Genomic DNA, 13,338 nt, shown 5'->3' on the forward strand with positions numbered 1-13,338 from the left:
ACATTAATGAAACCCATCCTTTCTGGATACAATGATTTATTTGTGTTTATTTTTATGTTTTTTATTAAAATCAGCATAAATTTAAGCCAGTAAAACAAAACTACCATGATGCATTTAATATTTTACAATTTAAATAAATATCATTATTTGTTTGCTATATGGTTATGAGACTGAGATTTTTTTCTGTATTACAGTAAAGAGAATTTGTGTAGGAAATGTGCTGAATTGTCATGAATGTAATGCCACAGTGCAAATAATCTGTAGATTTCATGTTCTTTATTTAAAATATAGTTTCTTATTTTCTTTTTTGTATTTTGTGGGGGGTGAAATATAACTTGGACAAGTTTTTGACAGTTTCACCCAAATAAAATACAACTAAACCATTTGCTTGCATATGAAAGATTATTAGTTATTATTGTTATTATTGTTATTATTATTATTATTATTATTATTATTATTTTGCTATTTGCAGTTTCATTTTATATTGGAAGTTTGTGATTATTTAAAGATCAGTTGAAATGCATTTATCTCTTAGTCAAGTGTCAGACTTCAGTCTGGAGTTCAAAATCATGTGTGAGAACGAAAGAGAGAGTTCTGTGCATGTGTGTTGTGGTCTGTGCCAGATGCCATGGGGCCGAGCACAGGTCATGGGCAGCCTCATAATCGGGCCTCTGTGCACTGCTTGGAAATGTGTTTGCGTTTTGTGGAGCTGGTATGAGGAATGTGTACGTGTGAGTGTGGACAGGCTGTGTCTGGGGTGCGTGTGCAGTGTCAGGTCATTGGAGAGTGGATATAAACATCTGTCCCACAGCTTTAGCCTGCTGCTGGTTACATGACACAAGCACACATAGGGCAATAGAAGCACTCATAACACATTAGCACATGTGCTGAGCTAAGTTTCTTGAAATTTTGCACTTGCTTCCTTCAGTTTGCTCTTTGTTATTATACACAGCATAAAATTACACACGCCCATGGAGCATTTATGGTCTCATTGATGCATATCATGAAAATGGCACGAGCTTGCTAAAATGGCCAGTTCAAATTTGATTGGCTGTACGCAATTTCTGGAAGTCAGGTTTTTATAAAGGAAACAAAGTTGTTTGCAGGTTTCCAATCTGCTACATTGGGCACTTACGAAGAAGACTACGACTAGATTTTTTTAATTTTCGAAAGAAAATACGAGTGGTGTTTGCCCAGTTAAAGCTTGCCACTGCAATGCTTTATGTTGTGGGTGGTTGCCAAGGCTTTGCTATGCAGTTGTTAAGGTGTTCAGAGTGGTTTTAAGTGTGTTGCTATATGGTTTATAGGGTTGCAAAAATGGCTCGAATCTCTCTTATGTACAGTAAATTTGTGGTATTTTGTTAGCCCAATTTTTTTGACTGTTCTCTTAGAAAAATAGCCTAATAGCACCATTTTGCAAGATATTTCAGGTCCTTTACTGACCTGTAGTTTACTTCGAAACAGTTGCTAATGATGTTGATATCCTACCTGTGTCTGTTCTGCCGCTATCCAACAGAGAAAAGCAATCGCGCTAAAATTGCTTCAGGAATTAAATAACACCTTTACGTGCAATTATATTTTATATGTAGTTGCCAAACATGTTAATGTTCTTTAATGGAAAGCTAAATCTGTTTTTTGGTTATGAATCACAGTGACATGCTCACGGATTTCTTCTCCAAAGATCCATCTGGTATACTCTTTGTATACTGGTATACTCATAGGGAGATTGTCTGGTTCTTTGGTCTGTGGGGTCGGATTGCATATTCACAACAAATGAACCATTCCAGAGTTGAGTTGAGGTGGTCTTAGGCCGATTGCTTTGATGCAGATCTGGGTGGGATTGCAAGGTTCATATATACCTAAGCGAACCGAACTAAGGGGGAAAACAAATAAGCAGGGCTGTCACGATTATGAAATCGTGAATAATTGCAATTATGACGATTAATTGTGTCATTAAGGGCCTTCACGATTAACTGTCATATAAATTGTCATATTTTTTTTAACTGCATGTGCACTTTATACACCTTAAAAAATCATTTTTACATATTTAACTTAAAATAAATAAATCAAAAAATTAAATTATTTCCATTCAAGGCTTTAAATACGTATGAATGTCATGAAAAATAATGTTTTAAATATAAAAATCTTTCTTAATACTTAAAATATGTCTCTCTTTTTGGTCAACTTTAGGTTTGGTCAATTTTACATTTACACTTCAACTCATATATTTTATAATTTTTAAAATAAAAAATAAAATATAATTTTTATATATACACTGGCAGCCAAAAGTTTGAAATAATGTTCAGATTTTGCTCTTATGGAAAGAAATTGGTACTTTTATTCACCAAAGTGGCATTCAGCTGCTCACAGTGTATAGTCAGGACATTAATAATATGAATAATTACTATTACAATTTGAAAAAAAAATGTTCAGAACTTCTTAAACTACTTCAAAGAGTTCTCATCAAAAATCCTCCAAGTGCAGCAATGACAGCTTTGCAGATCCTTGGCATTCTAGCTGTCAGTTTGTCCAGACACTCAGGTGACATTTCACCCCACACTTCCTGTCTTGTCGGGCACTTCTCACGCACCTTACTGTCTAGCTGATCCCACAAAAGCTCAATGGGGTTCAGATCCATAACACTCTTTTCCAATTATCTGTTGTCCAATGTCTGTGTTTCTTTGCCCACTCTAACCTTTTCTTTTTATTTTTCTGTTTCAAAAGTGGCTTTTTCTTTGCAATTCTTCCCATAAGGCCTGCACCCCTGAGTCTTCTCTTTACTGTTGTACATGAAACTAGTGTTGAGTGGGTAGAATTCAATGAAGCTGTCAGCTGAGGACATGTGAGGCATCTATTTCTCAAACTAGACACTCTGATGTACTTATCCTCTTGTTTAGCTGTACATCTGGCCTTCCACATCTATTTCTGTCCATGTTAGAGCCAGTAGTCCTTTGTCTTTGAAGACTGTAGTGTACACCTTTGTATGAAATCTTTGACTGATGAGTTTATAGAGAACGCTGTTTCTTTTTGCTAAATGTCACAAAACCCGAAATGTGGTTGATGGTTACAATCAGTCTATTCCTGTCTAAGTAAGCAGTTCTTGTTTAGAATAAGCTGCAATGTTGACCAGACTTTAAGCCAATAGTCAAAAGTCTGGCTGTGCAGGATTACACCAGGCATACTACTGACTGACTTATTCAATCTATCTCCATTTCTTTCTCTCAACTCATTCTATAACCTTTCCCTTTAATCACAGTTTTAAGATCAGCACTTAAAGAGGTCTACACGTTTATTGCCCCAACATTTAAAATCAGCCCAGATCAGCGGTGCACATTTCCTCTCTGTTTTCGGATTATATTTTCCATTGCCTCCATGCAGTGAACACCTGTGCTCTCTACACGCCAGAGTCTCATGCAAGACGTTATAAAGCCAAACTATAAAGATCACAAGTGTCGTTTTAAGTGCCAGAGGATGGGATGTAGTGAGAGAGAGAAGGAAAGAAAGACTGGGAGAGGGAGAATTTTTTTTTTTTCGGAGGCAGGGAGAATTTCTTTTTTCCTCAATTGTTTTCCCAAGTATACATCAATAGTTTTACGTCCTTGACTGTCACGCCATGTCTTGCTATTTTTTTCAAACAGCAAGAACTGTTTACCCTCATCTCAAAAAGAACTTGTACCTTTAAAATTGTGTGTAGAGACAACTGTATTTTGTAAAATTTGTTGCTCATCTAGTTTTTAGCGCAAAAATGCGTTCGGTCTGAACTGCGTCTTACACTGAGTCCTACAGCAACGAGAAGCATTTACCGTTCATTCCCTGATCCTAACCCTATCATTCATAGCAGTATTAGTGCTTGTTCAAGAGTTTCAAAGTGAAAGTTAGCATCTATCCACGATACATTTAGCATCAAGCTCTACCAGTTAACCTACAGGAACGTCATATCATATTCCATAATCAAATGACAGGGTGATTAACCTACAAAAAGACATTAAGTCCGACTAAAGGACTTTGGATGGAGGGTCAATAGGATTGCTTAGTGGAATCATCTTTAGAAATAACACCATTATATAAAGCTTAACTATGGCCATGATAATATGACGTGTATTTTTAGATAAGCCTCAGATGCTGTGGGAATCTATGATGTTCGCCTGTCTAATGCTGTTAATGCCAGAGAGAGAGAGAGAGAGAGAGAGAGAGAGAGAGAGAGAGAGAGAGAGAGAAAGAGAGAATGGCAGAGAGTGCCTGAATCCTGGCTTGCTTTAGAGCGTGCACCATTAAGACCCAATTAGAGAGCCTCCATTGGCTGTTTGGAGGCAACAAAGGGCAAGCGGCTGAGCTGCAGCATCTCTGCCATCACTAATCAAAACTGGAGGCTGGCAGCCTGCCAACCCTCCACTCACCTCTCTCCCTCTCACTCTCGTTCTCTTAGGCCATGCATCCAAAGCTTTTGGCAGCCCCTCTTTATCTTTATTTATGTGCACCACGATCTACAAACACATTTAAGGACAAGCACACATATACACACACACATATCGACACAAACATATTTAAGGGAAACACCCATATGCACACACACAAACAAACACATGAATACATGCACACCTGCCTTGGTACGTATCTAAGTATACACACAAATAAGGATGAATGTTGAACACAACCTGGCATACACTTAATATACACTAAATAATGATCTTTCATTTTTGGGTGAACTATCCCTTTAATAGTTGGACTCCAGGGGTGATATACATTATAGCTAGGGGAACAGGTGTTTCACATCAGACATCTAACTATATTGTGTGTTCTAGCATGGCTGGAGCTCTGTATTGACCAATTAGCATCAAGATCCTATCCTATTCATAAACATCATTATGTAGTTTTAGGCCTTTCTCTCCTGTGTATGTTCTCTGAAATCACCTTGTCTGTCAGGTCTCTGTCTCCCTGCAACAGGCCTGCTGCATCACTAAGACACGCTGCCAAATTAACCCTTTGGGACTTGTCTTTGTCTATCGCATTCCCCTCTGCTAAACCCTGCCTCCCTGATTGATCCTCATGGGTATCATTGGACGGATGGAGAGGGAGGCAGGAAAAACAGAGAGATGGAGTGATAGAAGAGACAGGAGGATCGCGGCTGCTCAAGATCGATCAGATGGTGTAACGATAAGACATCAGGATTACATCTACTCTCAGCGGTGTGTGTGTAAGCGGAGGCAAGCTAGCATCCGACACATTCTTATTTTCCCACTGATCCGTGATGGTCTGCGTTTGGTCACTTGAAATCAGGACACATTAAGATTTGTGCTTATTTATCAGCAAAGCAGAATCAACCAGGAATTACACAGAAATGTGGATCATAGCTTGGCTCGACATAAGAGGTCCTTGTGTTTATCAGATGATACATTTCCATAACAGCCTCCTTGTTTTAAGTTTGGGATTTGATGTTTATTCTGTTTGGCTTAGAACTGGATTTAGAGGAGAGTCATTGCTTAATGGGATAGTTCACCCAAAAACAAAAGTTCTGTCCAGTTTCTTACCCTCATTTCGAATTGTCAATTTTGTGTGAAATATTTTAAAATTCAACTGGGACTGCTTTTTAAGGTTGGGCCATTTCCTTCCCCATGCTTATTGAAAATGCACTACCACAGAAGTCCATAGTTGGTCTCCTACATCACTGGGCACCGGCCAACATTTCTGGTTGCCCCCCTTGACGACAGCCCTGATTCTCATGCAACTCCTTACTGTCAAGCCTGTCAAAAGCGTTTTCAACCCCTTTCGATCTCAGCTGTCTTCCCCTTCACATTCTTAAAATATTAAAGATGACAGTCCCAATCCGGTCCAAGAAGCTGTGGTAGCACGGCGCTTGGCTTAAAAACATGTTAACATGTCTTTGTCTCTTAACACCCTGTTCTGAATCTAGAGACTTGTGGGAGGGAGTGATGAGATTCCTTCTTGGGTCAGCACACCCTTTAGTGTCACCTCCCTTCCACTACTATTGAAAACATTTATCCTGGATACACTCCTCCCTTGTGTAGCTAGTCCACCTTGCAGCCCTGTTTAGTCTCAATTGCAATGTTCGTCTCCTTTTTTCACCAAAATGAGACTGTAATTTGAGGACAAAAGAAAAGAAAAGAAGAAATTAGCAAGAAGCAGAAGGCGCCAGAAATGGAGAACCTCTGATAGATATGCATCATTAATGGTCGCGGTCACTGGACATGGGTGGCTTCCCTGTTATTTTCGTAGTTTAGGATGCAGAGTAGAAGGTGGGAGGGATACATTCCTGCAGCATTCGTCATTGCTTGGTTGACAATTTGTTTAAATGCATTTTAATTTATTGGGAAATCTGTTTACTTACGTAGGATTTCCCAAATGGTGTCTAAATGAATGTACAGGAGGCACTGCCATTCACCAGGTTGAATTAATTTACTCTGTACGTGCCATTAGCTGTAGATTGTCCCCACGACCTTGTCTTTTTCAGCATTTTTTAAGCTAGTGTAAGTGGTATTTCCAGGATCATTGGTTGGCTTACATTAAATGGCATTACCAGCATCATTAACTCTGCCATCATAGATAATGTTACCTCATCTAACTGAAATAACACCTAGTGGCAATAACTGCAAGCGGTGAGCAACAAACATTTTCTCCCCAAAGATTTTCCCTGCATGAAAAGCACACCTCTTACCTAAGTACAGACCTACTGTAATTATAGTACTGCAACCTGGCACACAATGGCTGGTATAACCTATATGGTCTCTAACCTTCATTTTCTATTTATCCAATCCCCTTCTGCTCATTCTATTTCTGGATGCAAACCTGGAAGAGCCCCCAGGGGTATAGGGAAGGACAGGCTCTCTTGTGTTGTAGGGCACAACTCTGGACTGCAATACTACAAGGCTGAGTATCCTTCCTGCTGCCTGGAACGGGTCATCCTTGGCAGTTTTGGCACCCCTGGCTGTGTGAGGAATGAGGGGCACTATTGGGGCAGAATAGTGGGGCAGTGGGGGTCATAACCACTTTTGTCTCTGCTAATGAGCCCAGTCTGTTGGCCAGAGCATGGAGGACGTCTCTCAGGACTCTTTGCGCTTTGTGTGGGACGTTTAGGGATTGTATGTTCGTAAGGCATTGAATGTGTTTTGAATTGTGAGGCATTATGTGCGTGTTTGTGTGACATTTGGTGTTGGCTGTGTCTACGTTAGCAGTATTTTTGTACAAAGGAAAAATGAGTTTAGAATTATTTTCCCTCAGGTACTCTATATTTTCAGTCAATTCCTCTACCAGCAGAAGCACTGGGACTCATCTTGCAATATGTCTGCATGAGGGTGAGCCTGTTTGAGTGTGGCTGATTCATTAGCTCAGAAAATGCAGTATATGGCCTTTAATGACCCAGAGGAATATTGAGGAATGGACTGTTATTGCAGAAGACGAAGACGAGTGAAAATGCCATATTGCCGCCATCGTAATGAAACTCTCACACTCACTAACTACTTCTTGAACTTGCATTTTTTTCTTCTCCCTTTCTTCACAGCCTTTGCAAATAGATGACAACTTTTGCGGCCAGGACTTTAACCAGCCTCTAGGGGGCACCACCACTATTGAGGGGATTCCTCTATTTCTGGACAAAGACGATGGAATGACCTCCGTGGCAGCATACGACTATCGTGGGCAAACTGTAGCCTTTACTGGCACTCGTAGTGGCAAGATGAAGAAGGTGAGTCGCATGGTACCGCTTTGCATGTGTTTCCATTGGGATACAATTGTATTTGTTTATTTCAGTTTGGACATGTGTATTCCTAAAATATTTGGAGTGATGTATTTGTTGGACATGTAATGTTGCATTGAAAAGGACAAAATTTAACATGTGAGTTTTAATATACAATGTTATATGTGTTATGGGATGGTTTGTTAAATCTTTTCATGAGAAAAATTAATTGTATAAAATGAAACGTCCTTTACAAAAAACTAGTTTGGCAGTATCATGGTACAGTGATAGCACCACATGGTAATACCATGGTACTTTGATATATACTGTGATATTGGATGATTAAAATTATGTGTCATGGTATTACATACAGTACATGATGCTTCAAGGTATCCTGTATAAATGAACATAATGGTATCACCATGATACTTTGTGTTACCTTTTTTTTGTTTTTTTTGGGAGATTACCTTTTAAAAAGTTGCCATGGGACCACCATAAAAATATACCATGGAAATACCATCTTTTGGGCTTGTTTTGAATACCATGGTGTTTTTGAAGTACTTTATAGTACCATTTTATATACCATGGTATATGAGTATGGTAATCAATTAGTACCATGATATTACCATCTGATAGCTACCATCTCTGATCTATGGTACCACCACAGTACTTTTCTGTAAGGGCATTTGTAAGAGTGTGTTGGAATCCTTTCTCGTGTCAGACAGAGGCTCATGTTCAAATTCTTGCAAGCGAAAGTTTCTGACTACATCCACACCCACACAAAACGTCTACACACACACACACACACACACACGTTGGTGCAGCTATCATTATGAGGACTCTCCATAGACGTAATGATTTTATACTGTATGAACTATAGATTCTATCCCCTAACCCTATCCCTAAACCTAACCCTCACAAAAAACGTTCTGCATTTTTACATTTTCAATAAAACATCGTTTAGTATGTTTTTTTTAAGCTATTTGAATTATGGGGACGCTAGAAATCCTCATAAACCACATTTATATCATAATACCCTTGTAATTACCAGTTTGTAACCTAAAAAAAGTCCTCGTAAACCACTTAAACCTGCCCACACACACACAAACACACACGTGCTAGTGCTGAAGTATGCAGTAACCCTGTCTCGTAGTCCTTGTATATGACCCCTGCCTTGACGTTTAAACCATTGGCTGGATATACAGTAGGTTGTACGCTGGGAGATTGGGTGGAGATGATGAGGGGAAATCAATGGATGTCGAGCGATGTCCCATGATCGGAATCACATTTCTTCTCTGAGAAGAAATCACATTTTCCCTTCCTGTTTCAGGCACCGAACTGGACAGCACTGCCTTTGTCATTAGACAGAAATCAATGGTCCATGTGCAAATAGAGTGTGTGTGTTAAGGTTCCTAATAAGGTAGAAGCTAGAAGGTGTATGTACATACAGTATGTTAGTAGCGTAGTCAAATGCACAGTAATAGAATGCTTAAGCATGTGTCAGTTAATTTAGAGACAATCATGTGTGTCTCCCTTACTAAATTTCAATGGGCAACTAGAGATTTACCGATATATGTTTTTTTTTTTACTGATAAGTGACCGATAACCGATATGCAGAACCGTTGTTTGTTTTTTTCATTTATGCTTTTTGAAACAATAACTAAGTCATTAGAATATGACAATAAAAACTATATTTATAATGAATTATAATAATAGTTTTTTTATACACAGTAATATAATTCAATATATTATTTATGCCATTATATTAATGCAATTTCTTTTGCAATCTAAATGGTAGAAATTTATTTTTAGCTTTACCTGCCCCTTTTTTCTGCTGTATCACCCCATTCACTACTCAGCAATCTCCTCTCTGAACTCGTCCGGGCTGGTTGTTTTACAGAGCTTTTGCCAAGCTCTGTCTGTGCTCTCATGGGATGAGTTATGCGAGGCAGACCAGCTCTGGGACTTGGATGTGTATTGGTCCAGGCAGTGCTGTTTTATTGCTATTCATTTAGTGCTAAAGTGTGGGCCTGGCCCTAATGAAATGTAAAGCTGTAGTCTATTGATGTTGGCTCATTGTAATTCTTCCAGTCTTCTGGTTGTGCTGTGAGGCCTTATTGATTCATCTGTATGAATATATAATCAGGGGTCTAAATCTTAGTGGCTGCAGACAGCTGGACGAGTATGTGTGTGTGTGTTAATGTTGTTTGTGAAGCAAAGACCCATGGCTGGCTGTTAGGCTGCAGCATGTGAGATTGTTTTGTTCGGTTGTAATGATGTTTTCAAGTTGTCTTCGTCAGTCTACATTTTTTATCTTTCTTTCTCAACAAATAATTTTTTTACACTTCAGGTATCATTTATGTATGCTTGACAGTTTTCAAGATGTTTATGGCTGTCGTGTGTGAAAATAAAATACAAATGATTATAACAGAAGTAGTGATAAACTGATATATTGTCCAGGCGATATTTTGCCATTATATTATTTGGCCGATACTTGGCCATTTTGAGATTATTGGTATTGTTTGAAAACAGAATTCTGATTCACTGAAGTTGTTCTGCCTTCTGTCTGTTTTCAGTATTTTAAGTGACTTTTCATTATGCAAGTACAGCAGTTTTGCATGAATCCTATTTGCTGTTGTTACAACCCCAAGATATTCTAGGGGTGTTGGGGAGTAACATTAAATGACATAAAAAAAATGTGCCAAACAAACGTATTAAACAAAACAAAGCACACTCTAGCTATACATAAACCCTCTAAACTGACTAGAAAACAAAAGAGTAAAAGAAAAGATCTTCAGCGTCCGAGGCACCCTGCTTAAACTACTCTTTCTAGCCAAACGTAAAACGTACAGCGGGTGGCACTCACTCCTAACCTAATGTGTCTAAACAGTTGCGAAAACCTGCATGTGTGCACAATGTATGTCACGTGACCTTCTTACCTGTCCACTTTCCTCAATGTAAGAAAAATAACGAAAATGATGAAACTATACACTGCGTGCCCAATTATTAGGCAAATTGTATTCCTCAGGATTAATTTTATTGTTGAACAAACACAATGCTCTCAGTCAATCCAAAATGTTACTGAACCTCAAACCTGAATGTTTAACAAAGAAAAAGTGAGTTTTGTCTTTCTCAGGGGAATATATAAGTGTGCACAATTATTAGGCAACTATTAGTGTGCACAATTATTAGGCAACTAAATTACAAAAATAATTTCTCCCAACTCAGTTGTTTATTCTCAATTTTTAGAGTAGGTGCAACAAATAAGTAACACAAAATGACAAGCATTTTTGGCCTTTCAAAAATATTCAGTGACCAATATAGCCACCCTTCTTTTCAATAACTGCCATGAGCCTTGATCTGTTCATGATCAACTTTCGCTGAAGCAGCAACCACAGCCTCCCAAATGCTGTTCAAAGAGGTGTATTGTCTTCCCTCACTGTAAATCTCACGTTTGAGAAGGGCCCACAAGTTCTCAGTAGGATTTAAGTCAGGTGAGGAAGGGGGCCAAGTCATTATTTGGGCATCTTTGAGGTCCTTGCTGGCTAGCCATGCAGTGGAATACTTGGATGCATGTGATAGAGCATTGTCCTGCATAAAGATCATGGCCTTCTTGAATGCTGAGGACTTCTTCCTGTACCACTGCTTGAAAAAAGTACTTTCCAGAAACTGGTAGTAGGTTTGAGAGTTGAGGTTCAGTCAATCTTCAGCTCGAAAAGGTCCAACTACCTCATCCTTAATGATAGCAGCCCATACCAGTACCCCTCCTCCACCTTGCTGGCACCTGACTCGAAGTGGTGCCCTGTGTCCATTAGTGATCCAGCCATGGGCCCATCCATCAAGAGTCACTCTCATTTCATCTGTCCATAAAACCTTTGAAAAATCTGTCTTCATGTATTTCTTTGCCCAATCTTGATGCTTCAACTTGTGAATATATTCAGTGGTGGTTGTGTTTCAGCCTTCTTGACCTTGGCCATGTCTCTGAGCACTTGGCATCTTGTACTTCTGGACATTCCAGGTAGTTTGCAGTTCTGGAATATGGTAGCACTGGAGGATAATGGGTTCCTGGTAGCTTCACGTTTAATTCTTCTCAAGTCTTTTGCAGTTAATTTGCGCCTTTTCTTCTCCATGCGTTTTTTGCGCCCCACTTGACTATTCGCAACAAAACGTTTGATTGTCCGGTGGTCACGCCTCAATAGTTGAGCTATTTCAAGAGTTTTGCATCCGTCTGAAAGGAATTTTACAATATTTGACTTTTAAGTATCAGTTAAATCTCTTTTTTGGCTCATTTTACCTGAGGTAATGAAGCTGCCTAATAATTATGCACACCTTGAGATAAGGTGTTAGTTACTTTTGCCACACCCTCCCTCATTACACAAATACATACCACCTGAAAAAGATTGAATCCAATAAGCATTCAAGTTTAAATGGTTTAGAGTTGGAAAATGTGCATGGAAATAATGATAAGATCAGAATACTCACTTGCCTAATAATTGGGCACACAGTGTATAACCAAGTAACAAATAACAATGAAAAGGGATAAGAAAAACAGGACAGAGAACATACAATATCAAACAAAAACAAATGGATTGAATTCTTTGCAACAACAAACTGATAGAGTACAGTAACACAGCTGGAGCTTGCACGAATGGGTTCTGGTGGGGTTTTAAAGTTGCCGGTCTATGGCAACTGGTGGAGGAGATGATGACGTCAGAGGGGACAGCGCTGTACGACACACACACACCTCATATAGACACACACAGGAGTGTTACACCTCCCACCCACAAGAACAAACATATACATTTGTACAACAGAGAGAGAGAGAGAGAGAGAGAGAGAGAGAGAGAGAGAGATAGAGAGAGAAATGAATAAAGTCAGTAAATAAACAAAGCAAAAAAACAATACACAAAACAACATTCTAAACCTGAGAAAGGGCATCAGCAACCACATTTTCAGCACCTTTCTTGTGTTTTATGTCTAGGTTGTAGTTTTGTACAACCAGAGACCAGGGCATAAGCCGCTGAATCTGGTTGGACATACGGCAGAGAAAGACTAATGGATTGTGATTTGTGTAAACAAGGACTGGGAGATTGCTGGAACCAACATAAACTTTAAAGTACTGTAATGCCAACAACAATGCAAGAGCCTCTTTTCGATAGTGAAATAGTTGACCTGATGTTTATTGAATTTACGGGAGAAGTAGCAAATGGGGTGATCAATACCAGTACCATCCTCCTGGAGAGGTACTGCAGCAACATCAACAGCACTCGCATCTACTTCTATTTTAAAAGGCAGTGCAAAATCCAGAGCGGCAAGAAAAGGAGCACTGCATAAGAGGTCTTTGACACTCTCAAAAGCATGCTGGCACTCTGCAGACAATATGAAAGGTTTAGACGGACTCAACAAGCTAGTGAGGGGGTGGACAACAATAGAGAAGTTACGACAGAAACTGCAGTAATAACAAGCCATGCTCAAAAATCTGCGCAACTCGCGCCTTGTGGTGGGAACAGGAAACTCTGTAGTGGCTATGACCTTGGCCTCCACAGGAACAACGTATGTAACCAAAGGCCATGACGGTATATTGCAGGAATTAATCTGGTGTTACAAAAACGGATATTTCTGAGGCACGCAGAGTTAATGGCACTTGC

At 39.3% G+C, this 13,338-nt stretch overlaps 1 protein-coding gene across 1 annotated transcript in view; it reads left to right on the plus strand.

The window, feature by feature from the left end:
• Positions 1 to 13,338, plus strand: part of LOC127419296 (plexin-A1-like) — a 304,625-nt gene that overhangs the window by 31,979 nt on the left and 259,308 nt on the right. The window contains exon 3 of the mRNA XM_051660595.1: positions 7,517 to 7,699. Within this exon, the coding sequence (XP_051516555.1) occupies positions 7,517 to 7,699 (183 nt within the window). The remainder of the gene's footprint in view (positions 1 to 7,516; positions 7,700 to 13,338) is intronic.

The sequence above is a fragment of the Myxocyprinus asiaticus genome, chromosome 28, assembly GCF_019703515.2.
Source record: "Myxocyprinus asiaticus isolate MX2 ecotype Aquarium Trade chromosome 28, UBuf_Myxa_2, whole genome shotgun sequence".
In the NCBI taxonomy this organism is placed as follows: Eukaryota; Metazoa; Chordata; class Actinopteri; order Cypriniformes; family Catostomidae; genus Myxocyprinus; species Myxocyprinus asiaticus.